Source organism: Myotis nattereri (assembly GCF_964212035.1).
Source record: "Myotis nattereri genome assembly, chromosome: 15".
Lineage (NCBI taxonomy): Eukaryota > Metazoa > Chordata > Mammalia > Chiroptera > Vespertilionidae > Myotis > Myotis nattereri.
Window position 1 is genome coordinate 1,487,131 of NC_138090.1, and position 21,912 is coordinate 1,509,042.

At 58.5% G+C, this 21,912-nt stretch overlaps 3 protein-coding genes across 4 annotated transcripts; all 3 read left to right on the plus strand.

The window, feature by feature from the left end:
• Nucleotides 1-1,090: 1,090 nt before the first annotated feature.
• Nucleotides 1,091-2,414, plus strand: LOC308531397 (protein C19orf12 homolog; the record flags this gene model as incomplete). The annotated part of the gene is made up of 2 exons (XM_081108339.1): nucleotides 1,091-1,388; nucleotides 2,149-2,414. 2 exons carry the CDS (start codon nucleotides 1,091-1,093, stop codon nucleotides 2,412-2,414), a joined length of 564 nt encoding a protein of 187 aa, XP_080964465.1.
• A 1,923-nt stretch (nucleotides 2,415-4,337) lies between these two features.
• On the plus strand, nucleotides 4,338-13,095 carry LOC308531159 (protein C19orf12 homolog). 2 transcript variants are annotated; one of them, XM_081108031.1, is made up of 4 exons: nucleotides 4,338-4,454; nucleotides 8,835-9,004; nucleotides 10,491-10,705; nucleotides 11,421-13,095. In XM_081108031.1, exons 3-4 carry the CDS (start codon nucleotides 10,507-10,509, stop codon nucleotides 11,669-11,671), a joined length of 450 nt encoding a protein of 149 aa, XP_080964157.1. In that variant the 5' UTR covers nucleotides 4,338-4,454; nucleotides 8,835-9,004; nucleotides 10,491-10,506; the 3' UTR covers nucleotides 11,672-13,095. The 2 variants fall into 2 exon arrangements, with proteins under 2 accessions (XP_080964157.1, XP_080964158.1); XM_081108032.1 differs by lacking the exon at nucleotides 4,338-4,454 and having other exon boundaries at nucleotides 8,809-9,004.
• A 1,906-nt stretch (nucleotides 13,096-15,001) lies between these two features.
• LOC308531160 (protein C19orf12 homolog) lies at nucleotides 15,002-20,834 on the plus strand. The gene is made up of 3 exons (XM_081108033.1): nucleotides 15,002-15,234; nucleotides 19,665-19,837; nucleotides 20,450-20,834. Exons 2-3 carry the CDS (start codon nucleotides 19,681-19,683, stop codon nucleotides 20,713-20,715), a joined length of 423 nt encoding a protein of 140 aa, XP_080964159.1. The 5' UTR covers nucleotides 15,002-15,234; nucleotides 19,665-19,680; the 3' UTR covers nucleotides 20,716-20,834.
• The last annotated feature ends 1,078 nt before the right edge of the window (nucleotides 20,835-21,912 follow it).

Here is a 21,912-nt window from a genome sequence, read left to right on the forward strand (position 1 = left end):
GGAGCCCTCCTGCAGTCCTCCCCGGCTGGCCAATCACCCACATCCCTCCCTGGCCTCACACTGTAGATCGTACACCGATGGGGTCCCTCGGCCTGTCCTGCACCCTCTTGCAATCCTAGACCCCTTGGGGGATGTCAGAGAGCCAGTTTTGGCCAGATCCTGCAGGCCAGGCCGAGGGACCCTATTGGTGCATGAATTCATGCACCGGGCCTCTAGTATATATATATATATAAAAGGCTCAGTCTCGCAAATGGGCAGTACATATAAAGCTCTCGCTGGTGCAAATCGCGCGCCTGTGTTTCCGTCTGTCATTGTCGATTGTAAAATTGGTTGACAGTTCTATTATAGAGAAAGGGCAAATAGTGATATTAAAATATTTCTTCTAATTAATTTCCTTTCAACGTGCACAATCCGTGCACTGGGCGACTAGTAAGGAAAATAAGCCACAGGTACTGCCAATGCGAGCTCACAGCTCACGGGGCACAGGGCACAGTGGGACGCGCATTGCGAGTGTTATCTCCCTTAATCCTCACCGACACCACTGGCAGGGCCCCCTCCATCCTCGGAGTCACTGCCCAGGGTTCAAGCAGAGTGACGGGCAAGCCCAGCTCTAAACTACCCACAGGCTGCAGGCTGCTCTTCTCTATTTATGCATTTATTTTTAAAGATATATTCCCACGGATTTCAGAGAAGAAGGGATAGGGAGAGAGAGAGAGAAACATCAGTGATGAGAGAGAATCACGGACAGCTGCCTCCTGCACGCCCCCTAGTGGGGGTGGAGCCTGCAACCCAGGCATGTGCCCCGACCGGGAATCGAACTGTGACCACCTGGTTCCTAGGTCGACGCTCAACCCCTGAGGCATGCTGGCTGGGCTGTTTGCTTATTGACTAACTGCATCCCTGCTTTCTCGATGACTTTTCACATGACGGTGCTGTCCTCTCGCCCACGGCAGAGCTGGGGTCCTCCTGGAGCAGGGGGTCCACCCTGGACACTGGGAAGAGCGAGCTTTGTGTGGGAGCACTGACGCATGGGAACCCTCCCTCCCGCAGATCCAAGAGGCAGGAGATGTCCCGTAGGTTGAAGGACACCATGAAGTCCTCCGAGACGTCCCTGACAGAGGAGGAGACCATGGACTCATCCGAAATGTCCCTGACGGAGGAGGAGACCACGGACTCATCCGAGACGTCCCTGACGGAGGAGGAGGAGACCACGAAGTCGTCTGAGGCGTCCCTGACGGAGGAGGAGGCCATGAGCCTGCTGTGCTCCCTCTCGGAGGCAAAGAAGATGAAGGTGCCCGTCAAGCGCAGGAAGCAGCGCGCCGTGGGGCTCGCCAGCACCGGGGCCTTCGTCGGGGGCCTGGTCGGGGGCCCAGCAGGACTAGCCTTCGGTGAGTGCAGTGCCCTGCGGGGTGGAGGGTGAAGGCCCTGGTCCACAGGAGCCTGCGACCCACGTGAGGGGCTGGGGAGCTGAGCCTGAGACTCGGCCTTTGTGTACAGACGTGTCCGGTGGGACACACGTGTCTGTGTCTCAGAAGCGCAGGGCGCCCTCCGGTGGCTCCTGCCTGCGGACTGGAAGGTGCCCTGCCCCGGGGGTGTGCCCTGTGTCCCCTGGGCAGGCCCGTTCCTGTCTTCACTGCAGGGTCAGGAGGGAGCTGGGATTCCAGGCCTCTGGCCGCTCACGTTGGCTGTTCAGAGAGCGCCTGGCCCCACCCCCATCCCCGGTCCCCAGTCCCCAGTCCCTGGTCCCCAGTCTGTGCAGTAGAAGCGCCCACGGTTGCCCACATGCACCTGCCCCTGGTCTCATCTCTGCTCCCATCTGGGGACCAGTTTCTGCCAATGGGGGAGGTTGGGCTGCTTCCCATGGTCCTTGGAGGTCGGGTGAGTTGCTCCCTCTCATCTGGGAGCAGAAGGTTCCCGGGGACCCCCCCACGGGCTGTGACCCCACCACGGGCCGTGACCTTGACCACCAGTTGTGACCTGGACCACAGGCTGGATCTGAGCCAGGAGCTGTGACCCAGACCACAAACTGGCCTGAATCGTGGGCTGGGGCCCGAGCCCTGGGCTGCCACCTGAATCCTGTGACGAGCTCCCAGCGAGCTCCGAGCCGGCACTGTGAACACCCGACTCACCGAACCTCCTGTTCCCCAGGGAGCGCCGTCGGGGGGCTCGCAGGGGCCTTGGTGTGGAGCGCGAAGTTTAAGTCGGTCAGTCAGATCCTCATGGAGCTGCCGCCCCCCGAGCAGGAGAAGCTCTGCAGCCAGGTCTCGGTCGTCATCGAGGACCTGCAGTGGACGGACACCAAGCACCTGACCAAGCTGGTCAAGGGCAACAAGGCCCTGCAGAAGCAGCTGCTGAAGCTGCTCGAGAGCTACGTCGCCCAGGAGCTGAGGACCACCGTGCAGTACGGAGCCTAGGCTCGGGGGGGGGGGGGGAGGGCGGGGGCCTGTGCTGGGTCCTGTTCTGGAAAGTGAAGGTTAAAGAGAATAAAACGGGGCCGAGAGAAACTCACGGTGCTGAGCAGATCCCTGCAGAGCCTGCAGCCCTGAGCCCCGCACAGCGCAGGGACCAGAGGACCCCGGGCCGGGGAGGGACGCGGGGCGCAGCCTGAGCTCAGCCGAACCACGAGCAGCTGCCATCGCTGACGAGTCTCCCCTCCTGCCCACCAGCACTGCCTTTCCCCTGGGAAACAGCATGGGGAGGAGGGGGCCCCGCCCTGACCCTGGGGCTGGCGGCCCCACCCTGACCCTGGGGCTGGCGGCCCCGCCCTGACCCTGGGGCTGGCGGCCCCGCCCTGACCCTGGGGCTGGCGGCCCCAAGCTGTGCTCAGCGGTTGCCCATGACTATCTGGGTCCTGGGTGGCTGGCAGTGGGCTTTGGGCCCAAGAGCCCCCCTCGGCAATGAAGACCCAGCTGGCCCCACCCACATTGGGTGAGAACCAGACCTGGCCAGCCCCACCCCGTCAAACCCTGCCAAGCGGGGGGTGCAGCCTCAGCTCCCTGCACCTGGCGCTGGGGCAGGTAGCGCAGCCTCAGGTTCCCCAGCCCGGTCGGTGCCATGCAGCCTCAGATCCCTGCTGATTGGTCCTTGTGTCATCATGGTGTGACATCCATTTGCATATTAGCCTTTTATTATGATGACGCTGATTGCTGAAGATTTGGAAAAACACAGACGAGTATATATAATAAAAAGTGCTGTGAATCCCAGCACTCAGACAACCACCATGAAACTTGATATATTTTGTGCACATCTTGCAATGCCGTGTGTGTGTGTGTGTGTGTGTGTGTGTGTGTGAGTGAGAGTGAGTGTGTGTTTCTGTCGCGTTTGCATCCTTGCTGTTTAGGCCACTTTGAACCGTTTCACGGATGATCACTGGGGCTGTGACTTGGAATTCTCCCCACGTGAGTGGTGGCTGCAACATTCCTTGGTGGGTGAGCTCTGGGGCTGCCTTGAAGTCCCCACTGACCAGAGGGCCCGTGGGCGTGGCCTGGAGGAAGTGAGCACAGGGCCTGGCCAGGTCCCAGAGGCTCCCCTGGCATCCACCCACCTCCCCATGACCGTAGCTTCACACCCTGTGTGACAGGACCTGGGGGTTTTTCTTGGTAAAAATAGCAGCCCCGCCTCCTCCTGCCTCTGCCACCCCCATCCCTCCCTCCTTCCACTGATGGAGGACAGCGCTGAGCCCTGGCAGAGGGGTGTGGGTACATTCCCAGCAGGGAGCGGCTGCCAGCCCTCAGAGGCGGACTTCCTGGTGGGAGGTGTTTCCTAGAAAGAGAATCAAGCAGGTCAGTGCTGGCCGCCAGGAGGAAGGCTGATGTGCCCGGCAGGGCTGGGTGGTGCCAGGCAGGATCGGGGACAGTCACCTGGCACCCCCTGCACCCTGTGGGGGAGCCAGCCCTGCACAGCCCAGAGGGGAGCATGTCTGGGCCCAGGGAACAGCTCAGGGACCCTTGGAGGCCATGGAGGGAGGAGGGTGAGGTCAGGTCAGAGGGGCCACGGGGGCTGTCACAGGCCCACAGCCAGGAGGAGGAGTCGGGGTGTCTCCCCGTGCACTGAGGGGGGGCGGGGGGAGGGGCGGGGAGGAGAGTGAACCAGGGATCTTTCTGTCAAAGAAAGGAGCTCGCTGCCATCTTAGGCTCTGCTATTTTTGATATGACCTTCAGACTGTCAGGGGGCGCCAACTTAGGCTCCGCTTTACCCTCCCCTTCCTCGGAATTAGCCAATTGGGCGTTAATGGGAATCCGATCTCTGAGCCCTGACCAATCATGTCAGAGTTCAGAGTGAGGGGCAGGCAGACCCAAGGCCAGAAATAAAACCGGAGGGGACTTCCCGTTAGGGGTGCTGTGGCCCAGGGTTCCCGCGGGAGGAGCACCCTTCCCGCAGGCGCCAATCTCCTGGCCGATCCAGTGTCAAGTGTTTGTCTCATTCCTGCCACATCATTGACAGCATTCTGACAGGTGGGTGAGGCGGGTGTGGGCGAGGGGGTCCTACTGTCCAAGTGCTCCCCCCAAAAACCTCCTCCCCCACCCCCACCCCCGCCCCGAAAGAACAGGGATGAGGAAAATAAACCACAGCTCACGGGCACAGCGCCCAGCGGGACGCATTGCAAGTGTTAGCTCCCTCAGTCCTCTCTGAAGCCACTGGGAGGCCCCCTCCATCCTCAGAGTCCCTGCCCAGGGTCCCAGCGGAGGGACCGGGAAGCCCAGCTCTGAACTACCCGCGGCGGCTACGGGCTGCTGTTTTCTATTTATTCATTTTTAAAATAGATATTCCCACTAATTCAGAGAGGAAGGGAGAGGGAGAAAGAGAAACATCAACGATCAGATAGAATCACTGATCAGCTGCCTCCTGCACACCCCACACTGGGGATCGAGCCCACAACCCGGGCCTGTGCCCTGACCAGGAAATGAACCCTGACCTCCAGGTTCATGGATCGAGGCTAACCAGTGAGCCACACCGGCTGGGTGATAACATCTATCTTCAAAATGATATGAAGTTGTCTCATGCGCTCTATTAAGAGGTTGTGTGTGGGGTCGGGGGGGGGGGGGCGGGCCTGTGCCTGGGGTCACCCAGCCTTGGGTCTGGGTGAGCTTCTCCCGATAGAGCCGTGTGAGGTAGGTGCTGGCTCGCTCAGCCTCTGGGAGAGCGGGGTGGGGGTGCTGGCCTCAGGGGACCCCATCTGAGTTCTGGCTCCGGCTGGCTCTGTGAACACAGCCTCGCCCTCAGGGGTATTGTGTGGCTCGGGGAATGGGGTGCAGTGCGGAGGGTGTGGGGGTAGCTCACGGCCTGTGATGTGAATGAGAACAATTATTTCGATTTATCTTTATTTTTTTGGATAATCCTCACCTGAGGATATTTTTCAATTGATTTTAGAGAGAGTGGAAGGGAGGGGGAGAGACAGAGAGAGAGAAACATCGATGTGAGAGACACATTGATTGGTTGTCTCCCACACACACACCGCAACGAGCTGGGGCCAGGGATTGAGCCTGAAACTGAGATACGTGCCCTTGAAGGAAATCGAACCCCCGACCCTTCAGTCTGAGGGCTAATGCTCTGTCCACTGAGCCAAACCAGCTCTGTGTTCACACACACATACACACACACGCACACGCACATGCACACACACACGCACACGCACACTCGATTGTAAAGAGGGGGCGGCAGGGAACCTCCCGAGCTGACAGATGTGCCGATGGCCTTGATGGTGCTGATGGTTCATGGGTGTGCACTTGCCCCAGATAATCGAGTTTTAGATATTAACTATGAGCAGCTTTTTGGGTGCTGATCACAGCTCGGTAAAGTGGTTGAAACTCTATATCTGTGCAGCCACGTGTCCCTTGACGATGGGGAAACACTCCGGGAAATTCGTCACCGGGCAGTCCTGTGGTTGTGCACACGCCCCGGAGTGCACTGTCGCTCCCGGCCACACGCCTGCCCAGCGTGTCACTGTGCCGACCTCCGCAGGCCACCGTAGCGCGGTGGGAAGGACTAGTATTTGTGGGTCTACGCCTACCAGTGCACAGGACAGGTCAAGTAAAACTATGATGTGAAAGGTGCTCCAAAGGCAAAGCCAGGGTGCAAGTTATGTTGATACATTGTTGCTGACGTCACTGGGTGGTTGGTTATGTTGTTACATTGTTGCTGGCATCACTGGGGGGTTAGTTATGTTGTTACATTGTTGCTGACATCACTGGGTGGTTAGTTATGTTGTTACATTGTTGCTGGCGTCACTGGGTGGTTAGTTATGTTGTTACATTGTTGCTGACATCGCTGGGTGGTTAGTTATGTTGTTACATTGTTGCTGACATCGCTGGGTGGTTAGTTATGTTGTTACATTGTTGCTGACATCACTGGGTGGTTAGTTATGTTGTAACATTGTTGCTGACATCGCTGGGTGGTTAGTTATGTTGTTACACTGTTGCTGGCGTCACTGGGTGGTTAGTTATGTTGTTACATTGTTGCTGACGTCACTGGGTGGTCAGTTATGTTGTTACATTGTTGCTGACGTCACTGGGTGGTTAGTTATGTTGCTACATTGTTGCTGACATCACTGGGTGGTTAGTTATGTTGTTACATTGTTGCTGGCGTCACTGGGTGGTTGGTTATGTTGCTACATTGTTGCTGACATCACTGGGTGGTTGGTTATGTTGCTACATTGTTGCTGACATCACTGGGTGGTTAGTTATGTTGTTACATTGTTGCTGGCGTCACTGGGTGGTTAGTTATGTTGTTACATTGTTGCTGACGTCACTGGGTGGTCAGTTATGTTGTTACATTGTTGCTGACGTCACTGGGTGGTTAGTTATGTTGCTACATTGTTGCTGACATCACTGGGTGGTTAGTTATGTTGTTACATTGTTGCTGGCGTCACTGGGTGGTTGGTTATGTTGCTACATTGTTGCTGACATCACTGGGTGGTTGGTTATGTTGCTACATTGTTGCTGACATCACTGGGTGGTTAGTTATGTTGTTACATTGTTGCTGACATCACTGGGTGGTTAGTTATGTTGTTACATTGTTGCTGGCGTCACTGGGTGGTTGGTTATGTTGCTACATTGTTGCTGACATCACTGGGTGGTTGGTTATGTTGCTACATTGTTGCTGACATCACTGGGTGGTTGGTTATGTTGTTACACTGTTGCTGGCATCGCTGGGTGGTTAGTTATGTTGCTACATTGTTGCTGACATCACTGGGTGGTTAGTTATGTTGTTACATTGTTGCTGGCGTCACTGGGTGGTTGGTTATGTTGCTACATTGTTGCTGACATCACTGGGTGGTTGGTTATGTTGCTACATTGTTGCTGACATCACTGGGTGGTTGGTTATGTTGTTACACTGTTGCTGGCATCACTGGGTGGTTGGTTATGTTGTTACATTGTTGCTGACGTCACTGGGCGGTTAGTTATGTTGTTACACTGTTGCTGGCATCACTGGGTGGTTAGTTATGTTGCTACATTGTTGCTGGCATCACTGGGTGGTTGGTTATGTTGCTACATTGTTGCTGACATCACTGGGTGGTTGGTTATGTTGTTACACTGTTGCTGGTATCACTGGGTGGTTGGTTATGTTGTTACATTGTTGCTGACGTCACTGGGCGGTTAGTTATGTTGTTACACTGTTGCTGGCATCACTGGGTGGTTAGTTATGTTGCTACATTGTTGCTGACATCACTGGGTGGTTGGTTATGTTGCTACATTGTTGCTGACATCACTGGGTGGTTGGTTATGTTGTTACACTGTTGCTGGCATCACTGGGTGGTTGGTTATGTTGTTACATTGTTGCTGACGTCACTGGGCGGTTAGTTATGTTGTTACACTGTTGCTGGCATCACTGGGTGGTTAGTTATGTTGTTACATTGTTGCTGGCGTCACTGGGTGGTTAGTTATGTTGTTACATTGTTGCTGGCGTCACTGGGCGGTTAGTTATGTTGTTACATTGTTACTGACATTACTGGGTGGTTAGTTATGTTGTTACATTGTTGCTGACATCACTGGGCGGTTAGTTATGTTGTTACATTGTTGCTGACGTCACTGTGTAGTTAGGCCTAAACCAACTCGAACTGAACAGGTGCAGACATGGTTTTCCTGTCATGATTCCCTAAGCGGACAATGTACCGCTACTCACTCAGCACTTAGAGGTATTTGTATTACAAACAATCTCTAACTTGGGGATTTGGGGATCTGCGGGTCCTGTTACCCACACTCCTCAGGCCCTCTGCATCCTCCCGGCTCCCCAGCCGCTTGGTCCTGGAGCCCCAGGAGTAAAGCTGCCCTTGGCCTGTCCACGCCCCCGCTCCCCCAAACCCGCCCCCAGGCCCGGAGGCCCTGCCGTTAGACTCTGGCCTGTGAGTCACCAACACTAACTCAGCCCCTCACCTCCCAGGCCCTGTGCTCTGGCGCGTGGCGCTGGGGAGGAGGTGGGTCCCTAGGCCGGAGGCCCACAGAGCCCAAGGGAGACGGGGGCTCTGTGTGGGGCGGGGTGGAGGGCAGGGATGCCCTTGGGACCACACAGCAGACCGGGGGTGGGGCCGGGTCCTCAGAGCACAAGTCCTGCCCAGGGTCCTCCCGAGAGGCTGGCAACCAGGGACCTGAGCGTGTTGGCTGCGCCCTGAGGACCTGGTCTCGCTGTGCCCTGCTCAGTGGCGACCCAGAAGGTCCTGGCGCCTGAGCCTGCTCCTGGATCTCAGGGTCTGGGTGACCCTCGGGCACATGGCCCGTGTTCCTGGGAGGCAGCAGTGACCGCACGTGGTGGGCGGCTGGGGAGGGGCGCGTGTGTCCGGGCCCCGCGGAGCTGACCTGCACTGGCCATCAGACCCGGGCAGTTCATTCATTTTCCAGATGGCGCTGCAGAGCACGATGACAACAGTCCTCCAGGAGGAAGAGGAAGTGCCAGCGAGTTAGGTCCACCTGGAGCGAGAGGAGGCACCGGCCTTTGACAGGGTTCCCAGAACTGGGTGCGAAAGCCACCGCCGCCCCTGCCTGGAGAGGAAGCCTGTGACCTCCCACAGGTACCTGTGTCCCCTCAGACCCCGCCTGGCAGACTGACTCCTCTGGCTGATGCTGTTTTGCAATTTCTGACTCGAGGACGGAGTCATGGACACCGGGGTCCCGGGTCAGGCCCTTCAGTCCTGCCTCCCAGGTGCGGCTGGAGACCCCTGGGCTCTCTGTGAAGGCAGCTCCCCCCACCAGGCTGCGGAGCTACCGTGACCTTCAGTGACCTGTGTCCTTGGGGGCCGTGATCTGGGGTCAGGAGACTGTTTGTCAGGAGACTGTGTGGTTGAGTGCTTGAGGGTCGACCCAGGAACCAGGAGGTCAGGGTTCGATTCCCGGTCAGGGCACAGGCCCGGGTTGGGGGCTCCATCCCATGTGGGGCGTGCAGGAGGCAGCAGATCCGTGATTCTCTGTCATCATGGATGTTTCTCTCTCTCTCTCCCTCCCCCTTCCTCTCTGAAGTCCATGTAAAACATATAAATATAAAACATATAAAGAAGGGTCCCAGGCACTGGCCTGCGGGGCCGCAGCTCTCCTGGGACAGCGAGAAGTGCCGAAACCCTGCCTGTGGGTGGGGCAGATCCGCCGATTGGATCTGACAGCTCCCAGTTCCCCCGGGACCAGGAGGACAGTTGCACAGAGGAGACGGGTCCGGGTTGCCTGTGGCTTAAAAAGCCTCATCGACCCCAAGACATGGAGCGAGAGGCTGCCCTGTGCCCTCAGGCTCCTTACAGCTGCCAGCATGAGTCAGCCCCGAGGAAGGGGAGTGGGAGGGAGGTGCTGGGCTTGGCTTGGCTGCAGCTCAAGCTGGAAATAGCTCAGCTTTGACTTTACTTCCCAGCCCTGCCAGGCGGGGGCGCTCCATCCCCAGGACGCTGGGCAGAGCCCGCCCTGCCCTGCCATGTCCCACCTGCCAGTTTGGCCAACAGTCTCCTGACCCCAGAGACTTGAAGCAACGTTGTTCCCAAGATCGAGTCCCGCTCCGTACGATGCACGCGTCCTCAAGTCCCTGGGATTGTGTGATTCTTTTATTCTCTGGCTGTTGTGTGTTCCTGCCGCCTCCCGGCCCACAAATGGGGGTGGGTTGCCTTTCCTGGTGGTTGCTTTTTATTTTTTTATTCTTTTTCTTTTGATTTCAGAGAGGAAAGGAGAGGGAGGGAGAGAGAGAGAGATCAGTGATGAGAGAATCATGGACCGGCCGCCTCCTGCACTCCCCACACTGAGGATCGAGCCGCAACCAGGGCCTGTGCCCTGACCGGGAATCGAACCCTGACCTCCTGGTTCCTAGGTCGATGCTCAACCACTGAGCCACCTGGCCGGGCCTGTTTGTTTATTGACGAACGGCAGCCCCGCTTTCTCGGTGACAGGGGACTTGTCACGTGACGGTGCCGTCCTCTCTCCCACAGCAGAGCTGGGGTCCTCCCGGAGCAGGGCATCCGCCCTGGACACTAGGAAGAGCGAGCTTTGGGCGGGAGCTGATGCATGGGAACCCTCCCTCCGCAGGCCGGCGTGGCACGCGATGCCCCTGAGGGTGGAGGATGCCACGGAGCCGCCCGAGGTGTCCCTGTCGATGGCGGATGTCCTGAAGCTGCTGAGCTGCCTCTGGGAGTTGAAGGAGGTGAAGGTGACCATCAAGCACACGTGTCAGGGCACCCTGCTCACCGCCACCACCACCCTATTTGGAGGCCTGGTCGGGGGCCCAGCAGGAGTGGCCGTTGGTGAGTGCAGTGCCCCACAGGGTGGGGGACAGAGGCCCCAGGTCCCCAGGAGCCTCACAGGAGCCTGTCACCCGCGTGAGGGGCTGGCGAGCTGAGTCTGAGACTTGGCCTTTGTGCACAGATGTGTCCAGAGGGACACACCTGTCTGTGTCTCAGATGTGCAGGGCGCCCCCCTGTGGCTCCTGCCTGTGGACTGGAAGGCGCCCTGCCCCAGGGTGTGCCCTGTGTCCCCTGGGCAGGCCAGGTCTTCACTGCAGGGTCAGGAGGGAGCTGGGATTCCAGGACTCTGGCCGCTTAGAGAGCGCCTGGCCCCACCCCAGTCCCCAGTCCCCAGTCTGTGCAGGAGAAGTGCCCACGATCGCCCACATGCACCTGCCCCTGGCCTCACCCCTGCTCTTGTCTGGGGACCAGTTTCTGCCAATGGGGGAGGTTGGGCTGATTCCCATGGTCCCTTGGAGGTCAGGTGAGTTGCTCCCTCTAGTCTGGGAGCAGGAGGTTTCCGGGTGACCCCACCTCGGGCTGTGACCCCACCACGGGCTGTGACCTTGAACAACAGCTCTGACCTAGATCACAGGCTGCGCCTGAGCCAGGGTTGTGGCCAGACCACAAACTGTGGCCCGAGCCATGGGCTGTCACCTGAATCCTGTACGAGCTCCCAGCGAGCTCCGAGCCGGCACTGTGAACAGCCCGACTAACCAAACCTCCTGTTCCCCAGGGGGTGTCATCGGGGGGCTCCTGGGGGCCTGGATGACGTGGGGGAAGTTTAAGCCGGTCCCTCAGATCCTCATGGAGCTGTCGCCGGCCGAGGAGGAGAAGCTGCTCAGGCAGGTCACGGCCATCGTCAGGCACCTGCAGTGGAAGGACGTCGTGGAGCTGACCAAGCAGGTCAAGGACAGCCCGGCCCTGCAGCAGCTGCTGTGGGTGCCGCTCAAGGAGCTGGGGGTCACAGTGCAGTACGGCGACTAGGCTCGGGCGGGGCAGCTAACCTGGGGAGCGCCTGGGGGCTGTGCTGGGTCCTGTTCTGGAAAGTGAAGGTTAAAGAGAATAAAACGGGGCCGAGAGGAACTCTCTGTGCTGAGCGGATCCCTGGCAGAGCGCCTGCAGCCCTGAGGCCCGCACAGCGCAGGGACCAAGGGCACCGGGCCTGGGAGGGACGCAGGGCGCAGCCTTAGCTCAGCCGAACCACGAGCAGCCGCCATCGCTGACAAGTCTCCCCTCCTGCTCTCTGCACTGCCTTTCCCCTGGGAAACAGTGTGGGGAGGAGAGGGCCCCGCCCTGACCCTGGGAGCTGGAGGCCCCACCCCTGACCCTGGGAGCTGGAGGCCCCACGTGTACTGAGCCGTTGCCCATGATGAGCCGGGTCCTGGGTACTGGCAGTGGCTTTGGGCCCAGAGCCCCCCTCGGCAATGAAGGTACTTACCTGGCCCCCCTCAGGCGTGCTCAGCGCCTGGGCTTATTTCCTTGTAAAAGACCTTCACTTATTTATTTTGAAAAGGCCCCCCCAGGCTGGAACAAAATCAGGTACAAGGGTAAGAGGGCTCCCTCCTCCGCTGCCCCCTGCCCCGCCCCTCTTGTCAATCAATGTCGTGTGCATCCACTCGGTTTAAACATGGTCTTTGAAAAGGATTTATTTCCCTTTATTTGTCAATGGTGATTGCTGAAGACTTGAAAAACACAGACCAGTATCTATATATATAAAACCCTAATATGCAAATAGACCGAACGGCAGAACAACCGATTGCTATGACGTGTTCACCAGGGGGTGCACGCGAAACATGGCGGGCATCAGCTGCGGGGGGACAGTGGAGCAGGTGAGCGGGGCGCCAGACCAAGGTGGGGCACCTGTCGCTGTCAGAGGGGCGAGCCTCTGGTGGTTACTGAAAATTCTTTGCTCCCATGTGCCACAGTCCCACCGGGTGCTGGCACCTGCTGCTGGCACCAGAGCCACCGCTCACATCCGCTGCTGGAGCCCGGCACCGGGTGCCAGTCCTGATCACTTGGTGCCATCAGCGAGTGCGAGCAGTGGCTGCCGGCCCTGATGGCCCCTCAGGGCTTCTCCACCTCCCCCTGCTCCTAAGGGCTATCGGGGCAGCAGCCACTGCGTGCACCCACTGCTGGTGCCAGCCCCAATTGCTCCAAGCCGTCCGTGGGTGTGAGCACGGCTGGTGCCATCAGCGCGTGGGAGCAGCGGGAGCGGGGCTGCCTGCAGATGGGACCTGGGGATGCGACGGGAGGGTCTGGGTGGGGGGCACAGAGGATGGGCCGAGACCCACCCCTGTGCCCACCGCAGCCTCGAGACCCACAGATCCTTTCAAGAAGCATGAATTCGTTCACTGGCCCCTAGTATATAATAAAAAGTGCTACGGATTCCAGCACTCAGACAACCACCATGGAACGTGGTATATTTTGTGCACATCTGGTAATGCCGTGTGTGTGTGTGTGTGTGTGTGTGTGTGTGTGTGTGTCTGGGTGTGTGTGTGTATCTATCGAGTTGGCACCCTTGCTGTTTAGGACACTCTGAACCCTTTCACGGATGAACACGGGCTGTTACTCAGAATTCTGTCCACGTGTGTGGCGGCTGTAACATTCCTTGGCTCTTAGCTGCCCCTGCCCCGTGCGGCTGCCTGGGGGTAGGAGGGGGGTCCTTAGAATCCTAAATGCTCGTGGGCATTTTGGTGTTAATATCCCCTGTATTTTGGCTCATGATAGATGATCTTTAGGGAGATCCCCCCAAAGTGAAGTTGTGGGGTTAAGTGGCAGTATTTTTACTATATATATATTTTTTTTTTATTGATTTCAGAGAGGAAGGGAGAGGGAGAGTAGAAACATCAATGATGAGAGAGAATCATGGACCGGCTGCCTCCTGCACGCCCCACACTGGGGATGGAGCCTGCAACCCGGGCCTGTGCCCTGACCGGGAATGGAACCCTGACCTCCTGGTTCATAGGTCAACACTCAGCCACTGAGCCACACTGGCCGGGCCTTTTTGGCATTTTAAGAATGTGGGTCATTTAAAGCTGGATACAGGGCATCGCTGTGGCAGCTGGAGGGGCAGGTTATGGGGAGAAAGAACTGCAGGCAGACGAGGCCCCCGCTCCCCCTGCCGCCTGGGTACCCCGGGCAGGCCGGGTCTGGGAAAGCCTCCTGCTGGAGTGGGAGCCCCTGGCAGGGCCCGCAGCACACGCTCCAGGGACTGGAACTTCCCCTGCTTTTTGCCCAGAGAGTCTGGCTCTGTCCGCCCACCCCGTGCTCCCCGGGGGCCTGCCTTTCTGCTGTCAGCGCTTGAACATTCTGGATCTGGCTCTTCGAGGTGGGGGTGGGGTGGCAGCCACCAGGAGATGGATGCTGGGAGGGCACCCTATTTATCTTCAGTAAGTTGCCCCTCACCCCCTGACCTGTCTGCCCAGAGCCCTCTGTCCAGGCAAAACCAGCCAGGACCAGTTTGAGTGGCCCAGCGAGGCCCAGGCTTGTACACAAACCAGTTGTTGTTGGATGCACCTCTGCCACCTCCCCCGTGCCCCCCCGGCCCACACACCTGGCCAAGGCAACTGCCCACCTCCCCAGGACTGTAGCTTCACAAACTGTGTGCCAGGACCTGGAGGCTTTTCTTGGTAAAAACAGCAGCCCTGCCTCCTCCTGCCTCCCCACCCCCATCCCACAGCTGATGGGGAGGCCTCTTCTGTTTGCTGTTCTCACCAGAAAATGAACCTCCCTCCCTCCCTGCACTGAGGGAGGACAGCTCTGAGCCCTGGGAGAGGGCTGTGGGCACCTGGGAGAGGGGTGTGGGCACCCTCCCAGCAGGGAGCGGGACCAGCCTTCAGAGGCAGACTTTCTGGTGGGCGGCGTTTCCTAGAAAGTGAACCGAGCAGGTCATTTCTGATGCCGAGTGCTGGCCGCCAGGAGGAAGGCTGACGTGCCCGGCAGGATCGGGGACAGGCACCTGGCACCCCCTGCACCCTGTGGGGGAGCCAGCCCTGCACAGGCTGGAGGGAAGCACGTTCTGGGCCCAGGGAAGGGCTCAGGGACCCTCGGAGGCCGTGGAGGGAAGAGGGTGAGGTCAGGTCAGAGGGGTCACGGGGGCTGTCACAGGCCCACAGCCAGGAGGAGGAGTTGGGGTGTCTCCCCGTGCACTGGGTGGGGGGGGGCGGGGGGTGAGAGTGAACCGGTGATCTTTCTGTCAAAGAAAGGAGCTCGCTGCCACCTTAGGCTCTGCTATTTCTGATAGGACTTTCAGACTCTCAGGGGGCCGCCACCTTAGGCTCCGCCTTACCCTCCCCTTCCTCGGAATTAGCCAATTGGGCGTTAATGGGAAAACCAGCTCTGAGCCCTGACCAACCAAGTCAGAGTTCAGAGTGAGGGCAGGCAGACCCACGGCAGGAAATGAAACCGAAAGGAAATACCCTTTAAGTGTGATGTGGCCCAGGATCCCAGCTGGAGGAGCATCCTTCTCGCAGGCGTCCATCTGCTGTGCTGGTCCAGTTCCGAGTGTTTGTCTCATTCCTGCCACATCGTTGACAGCATTCTGACAGGTGGGTGCGGCGGGTGTGGGCGAGGGGGGTCCTACTGTCCAAGTGCTCTCCTCCCCCACCAATCCCCCCTCACCCCCGATCCTACCCCACAGAAGGGCCGCCTCTCAGCCTCACCCAGCCCTGGGCTTCCCAGAAGGCCCCCCCTCCCCCCCCACAGAAAGAAGAGGAATCTATCTACGTAAAAGGCTAATGTGCTAAGGGTCCATCCAGGTAATGATGTCAGGTAGCAACACCCGGGTTCCCCTCCCTAGCAACGACTAGCCTCCTTGCAGTGTCTTCAGCCCAGGCACACGGCTTGCTTTACAGCCAGGTGCAAACATTTCACACTTTAACCAAATGTCTGTGAAGCATTTTCCGTGCCTCATCTCATTTGATCCTCACAGAAGTCCTGGAGTAGGCAGATAGGAGACTCGGTGGAATCCTATTTTCTTTCATTAGCCAGAAAACAAAGATTTAGAAAGCTTAGAAACTTGACCCAACTGACAAGAAGTAAGAAATGGTGGACCTTGACAATGACTTCAGGCTTTCTCACTGCACAGAATATAGTCAGACACGGCTGCAGTTAAATATTGTACCCTTTGTTCTCCCTGCGTGATCTACAATAATGATCTGCTTTGTGTTATTTACTGCTGTGTTACTGACAAATACATGAAAGAGAAGTTGGGGTGCTTCACTGGACTGGAAAAAGTTTAGCTACATCAGAAAGCAGGTCTAATTTAGGAAGTTTATTATCGTATACTACAGGCCCAGCGCACGAAATTCATGTGCAGGTACGGTTCCTAGGCCTGGCCTGCAATCAGGGCCATTTCCCTGGCTGCCTATAGCTGGCCCCGCCTGCCACTGGCACTCACCCCTGGTTCCCCTGTTGCCATCGGGCGATTGATGACTGACAGCCAGGGGAAGGGATTGAGAGGCAGGCTGTTCCCGCCCGCTCACCACCCCTGCCCCTGTCATGGGTTGACCTCTGTGTGTGGGGTGACCAGTGGGGTAGGGGTCTTGGCCTGGTGCCACCCACATCCCCTGACACCCAGCCCCGGTTCCCCGTTCGCCATCAGGTGATTGGAGCCTGCCAGCCGGGGAAAGGGACCATAAGGTAGTCACTGTGTCTCATACTGCCTGGTCCAGCAGTCATTCTGATCGATCCGCCTTTAGTGTCAATTTGCATATTACCCTCTTATTATATAGGAATAGAGGCCTAGTACACAGGTGGGGGCTGGCTGGCTGCCCTGTTGGGGGCCCCGGGCCTGGGTGGTGGGTCCCCACTGGGGGGCCACAGCCAGCCAGGGCAAGGAGCTGCAGGGGCTTTGCAGGCCGGCCACACCCCCATCAGGGTGGGGTTCCCACTGGGGGTGGGGCCAGCTTGGGGGAGGGGCTGCAGTGTTTTGGTCTCTGGTTGTTCTGGTCATGATGCCATTATGATTGCTGGCTTTTTATATCTATAGTTAATAAAAATCTAATATGCTAAGTGTCTGGTCAACGGGTCATCTATTCAACCAATCAAAGTGTAATATGCTAATGATATGCTAAGGCTGCTCAACCGCTTGCTATGATGTGTACTGACCAGCAGGGGGCAGATGCTCTGACCAGCAGGTTAGCTTGCTGCTGGGGTCTGGCTGATTGGGACTGAGTGAGATAGGTCAGACATGCCCTGGAGCCCTCCTGCGGTCCCTCCCAAGCTGGCCAACCTCCCGTGTCCCTCCCTGGTCCCAATTGTGCACTGGTGGGGTCCCTCAGTCTAGCCTGCACCCTCTCACAATCTGGGACCCCTTGGGGGATGTTGGAGAGCCGGTTTTGGCTCAATCCTGCAGGACAGGCGAAGGGACCCCACAGGTGCACAAATTTGTGCACTGGGCCTCTAGTCTTATCTAATAAATTGGGAGTATGCTAATTGACTGCTCTGCTCTCAAAGATGGCGGTGCCCACAGCCACAAGATGGTGGCGCCCCGTCCCCTCAGGCCCCCAGCTGCCCAGGACCACCCGAGGCTCAGGTAGCCAGGTTCAGCTGAGGCTTGCGCTGCCGGCGGTGGCGGCAGCAGTGGTGTGATGGCGCGTCACCTTCCCCTGATCACCAGGCTGCCTCCCCCCCATGAGGGCTCCCAGAGTGTGAGAGGGGGCAGGCTGGGCTGAACGAGCCCCCTCCAGTGCATGAATTTTCATGCACCTGGTCTTAGTATAAAATCCCAGTGGCCCTAATGCCATAATGACCAAAGACCTGTAACCAGGACGCTGTGTGCGTGGCAAGGTGTGCACGGGTGGGCAGGACTGCGTGCGCGGCAAGGTGCAGGTGGTTGGGCAGAAACTTGACTCTGGGTCACGTGGTGCAGCGGGATTCAGGGGAGTCCTGTGGCATGGTGAGGTCTGGGGTCCCGGGTCTTGCGTGATTTCTTGTGCTGGGTAACTATCCTATCTAATAAAAGATAAAAAGGGTAATTAACCATACCTCCGCTACACTTCCCATTGGCTAATCAGGGCGATATGCAAATTAACTGCCAACAAAGATGGCGGTCAGCAGCCACGCAGCTGAAGCGAGCAGGAGGCTTGCTTGCTCCAGTGATGGAGGAAGCCAAGGTTCCCCGCCTGCCACGGCCTCTCTAAGCTTTGAAAGCAACAAAGTTTCAATTATAGAAGCTAAACAAACCCAGGTACCTGCTTTCAGCCAGCCGCGGCCTCGGAGCTGTGAGCGCCAGTGACAGCAACAAAGTTTCAATTATAAAAGGTAAATAAATCCTGGAATAAAAAAAAAGAAAAAGAAAAAAAGGAGAGGCTGGGAGCTTTAGTCGCCAGCCAGCCTGAAAATGGCCCTCAGCCCCTCACCCAGACTGGCTGGGCACCAAAGCGGGACCCCCACCCTGATCTGGGACACCCTTCAGGGCAAACCAGCCAGCCCCCAACCGTGCACCAGGCCCCTATCCTATATAGTAAAAGTGTAATATGCAAATTCACCCTAACAGCAGAAAGACTGGGAATGACTGGTCACTATGACACACACTGACCACCAGGGGGCAGACGCTCAATGCAGGAGCTGCCCTCTGGTGGTCAGGGCACTCTCACATGGGGGAGCTCTGCTCAGCCACAAGCCAGGCTGATGGCTGCCAGTATATCGGTGGTGGTGGGAGCCTCTCATGTATCCTCAGCAGCGCTGAGGACGTCTGACTGCAGCTTAGGTCTTCTCCCTGCTGGCAAGTGGGCATCCCCCGAGGGCTGCTGCGCTGCCAGAGGGATGTCTGACTGCCAGCCTGGGCTCGATCCCCCAGGTAGTGGGCCTAAGCCAGCAGGTGGACATCCTCTGAGGGGTCCCAGACTGTGAGAGGGCACAGGCCAGGCTGAGGGGACCCCCCCCATCCCGAGTGCACAAATTTTTGTGCACCGGGCCTCTAGTTAGATATATAAAAGGCTAAGTTGACTCAGGCATGCGCGATACCTATAAAGGTGTCTCTGGTACCAGTTGCACATGTGTATTTCCATCTGTCATTGTCAATCGTGAATTTGGTTGACACTTTTTTATGGAGAAAGGGCGAATAGCGATATTACAATATTTCTTCTAATTAATTTCCTTTCAATGTGCACAATCCGTGCACTGGGCGACTAGTAAGGAAAATAAGTCACATGTACCACCGACTGCGAGCTCACAGCTCACAGGCACAGCGCACAGTAGGACGCGCATTGCAAGTGTTACCTCCCTTAATCCTCACTCAAGCCACTGGGAGGCCCCCTCCATCCTCGGAGTCAATGCCCAGCGTCCCAGTGGAGTGACCAGTAAGCCCAGCTCTATACTACCCACAGGCTGCAGGCTCCTCTTCTCTATGTATTCATTTTTTAAATAAATATATTTTATTAATTTTTTTACAGAGAGGAAGGGAGAGAGATAGTTAGAAACATCGATGAGAGAGAAACATTGATCAGCTGCCTCCTGCACACCTCCCACAGGGGATGTGCCCGCAACCAAGGTACATGCCCTTGACCGGAATCGAACCCGGGAACTTTCAGTCCGCAGGCCGATGCTCTATCCCCTGAGCCAAACCGGTTTTGGCTATTTTTTAAAATATATTCCCACTGATTTCAGAGAGGAAAGGAGAGGGAGAGAGAGAGAAAGATCAATGATGAAAGAAGAATCATGAATCAGTTGCCTTTTGCACTCCCCACACTGGAGATCGAGCCTGCAACCAGGGCCTGTGTCCTGACTGGGAATCGAACCCTGACCTCCTGGTTCACAGGTCGATGCTCAACCACTGAGCCACACCAGCTGGCCTGTTTGCTTATTGACTACCGGCAGCCCCGCTTTCTCGGTGACAGAGGACTTGTCACATGACGGTGCTGTCCTCTCGCCCACGGCAGAGCTGGGGTCCTCTCGGAGCAGGGGGTCTGCCCTGGACACTGGGAAGAGCGAGCTTTGGGCGGGAGCTGACGCGTGGGAACCCTCCCTCCCGCAGGCGGGCGAGGTGTGCGATGTACCTAACGAAGAAGGACGCCATGAGCCTGCTGTGCTCCCTCTCGGAGGCGAAGAAGATGAAGGTGGCCGTCATGCACCGGCGAACCGTGGGGTTCGCTGGCACCGGGGCCTTTGTCGGGGGCCTGGTCGGGGGCCCGCCTGGAATAGCCGTTGGTGAGTGCAGTGCCCCGTGGGGTGGGGGACAGAGGCCCTGAGTCCCCAGGGGCCTCACAGGAGCCTGCGACCTGCGTGAGGGGCTGGCGAGCTGAGTCTGAGACTTGGCCTTTGTGCACAGACGTGTCCGGAGGGACACACGTGTCTGTGTCTCAGATGTGCAGGGCGCCTTCCGGTGGCTCCGCGCCTGCGGACTGGAAGGCGCCCTGCCCCGGGGGTGTGCCCTGTGTCCCTTGGGCAGGCCTGTTCCTGTCTTCACTGCAGGGTCAGGGAGGAAGCTGGGATTCCAGGCCTCTGGCTGCTCACGTTAGCTGTTCAGAGAGCTCCCGGCCCAGTCCCCAGTCTGTGCAGGAGGAGTGCCCACGGTTGCCCACATGCACCTGCCCCTGGTCTCACCCGGCTCCCGTTTGGGGACCAGTTTCTGCCAGTGGGGGAGGTTGGTTGCTTCCCATGATCCCTTGGAGGTCGGGTGAGTTGCTCCCTCTAGTCTGGGAGCAGGAGGTTTCCGGGGGACCCCACCATGGACTGTGGCCTGAATCGTGGGGAGGAGCTCCCAGCGAGCCCCGAGCCGGCATGGTGAACAGCCCGCCTAATGAAATTCCTGTTTTCCAGGGAGCGTTCTCGGGGGGCTCTTAGGGTCCTTGACGTGGAGCATGGAGTTTAAGCCGGTCAGTCACATCCTCAAGGAGCTGCCGCCTCCGGAGCAGGAGAAGCTCTGCAGCCACGTCGTCGCCAAAATCGGGAGCCTGCAGTGGAGGGACGTCAAGCACCTGACCAAGCTGGTCATGGAAAGCGAGGCCCTGCAGGAGCAGCTGCTGAAGCTGCTGGAGGGCTACGTCACCAAGGAGCTGAGGACCACCGTGCAGTACGGCGCCTAGGCTCGGGGGGCACCTAACCTGGGGAGCGCCTGGCGGGAGGGGGGCGGGGAGGGGTGGGGGCTGTGCTGGGTCCTGTTCTGGAAAGTGAAGGTTAAAGAGAATAAAACGGGGCCGAGAGGAACTCTCTGTGCTGAGCGGATCCCTGCAGAGCCTGCAGCCCTGAGCCCCGAACAGCGCAGGGACCAGGGGACCCCAGGCCGGGGAGGGGCGCGGGGCGCAGCCTGAGCTCAGCCGAACCGCGAGCAGCCGCCATCGCTGGCGAGTCTCCCCCTCGCTCTGCGCGGCTCCTGTCTGGGGCTCAGCCCGGCGGCACCGGGGCGCCTGAAGCAAAAGCTTGTGGATGCATCACAGCCGGTGCCATAGGAGCCCCACCCGGCCCACTCGGAACCTTCCAGAAAGAGCTCTCAGAGCCGCCCTGGGCGCGGCCCGTGGGGAGCGGGCGCCCGGCCGAGGTGCCTGTGGCTGACGCGGGGACAGGTTGTGCGTCCACTCTCCTGACGCGGAGGCAGAGGGCTCAGCGGCTCGGCTGTGAGGGTGACTGCTGTCCGGGCGCCGCTGGCAGGACGGGGACCCTCCGGGCCCAGGGTCTCAGGGCCTGGCCGCCGGCCCTGCTGGAATCATGTGACCCCTGGAGAGCACCCCCTGCCCCCCTCGTCCCTTCCCAGGGGCCTCATGGGGATTGGGAGGCACCAAGGGCACCGGCCCAGCAGCCCGGCCTGACTCCCCCTCCGGGTCCCGCTGGTGAGGCCGCTGCTGCAGGAAGAGGGGCTCCTGGTGAAGTGGGGGGTCAGGATGACCTCGAAGAAGTGACCGCCCTCAGGTCCCCACACACTGTCCTGCCTTCAGACCCGCAGCTCCCCGTCTGCAGAGCCCACACGGTTTCTGAACAGCCTTCCCCTCCGATTCCTGGAAAGATCTCTGACCCGGGAGGCGTGCACACCCAATGCCAGGGACAAAGGAAGGCAGGGGGTGGGTGACTTTAAAATGGAAGGAAGCTGGGCATTTCCTGCCTGAGGCCACCTTTCCAAGCTGCTCCCTCTCCCAGAGCCTCCAGGGGGCGCTGCTCCCCCTCCCAGAGCCTCCAGGGGGCGCTGCTCCCCCTCCCAGAGCCTCCAGGGGGCGCTGCTCCACCTCCCAGAGCCTCCAGGGGGTGCTGCTCCACCTCCCAGAGCCTCCAGGGGACGCTGCTCCACCTCC

Excerpts from the sequence above, each read along its gene's own strand:
- LOC308531159 (XM_081108031.1), top strand. The coding sequence starts at position 10,507 with ATGCCCCTGAGGGTGGAGGATGCCACGGAGCCGCCCGAGGTGTCCCTG. Across the intron at positions 10,706-11,420 it reads CCCAGCAGGAGTGGCCGTTG|GGGGTGTCATCGGGGGGCTC; the intron begins GTGAGTGCAGTG and ends CCTGTTCCCCAG.
- LOC308531160 (XM_081108033.1), top strand. The coding sequence starts at position 19,681 with ATGTACCTAACGAAGAAGGACGCCATGAGCCTGCTGTGCTCCCTCTCG. Across the intron at positions 19,838-20,449 it reads CCCGCCTGGAATAGCCGTTG|GGAGCGTTCTCGGGGGGCTC; the intron begins GTGAGTGCAGTG and ends CCTGTTTTCCAG.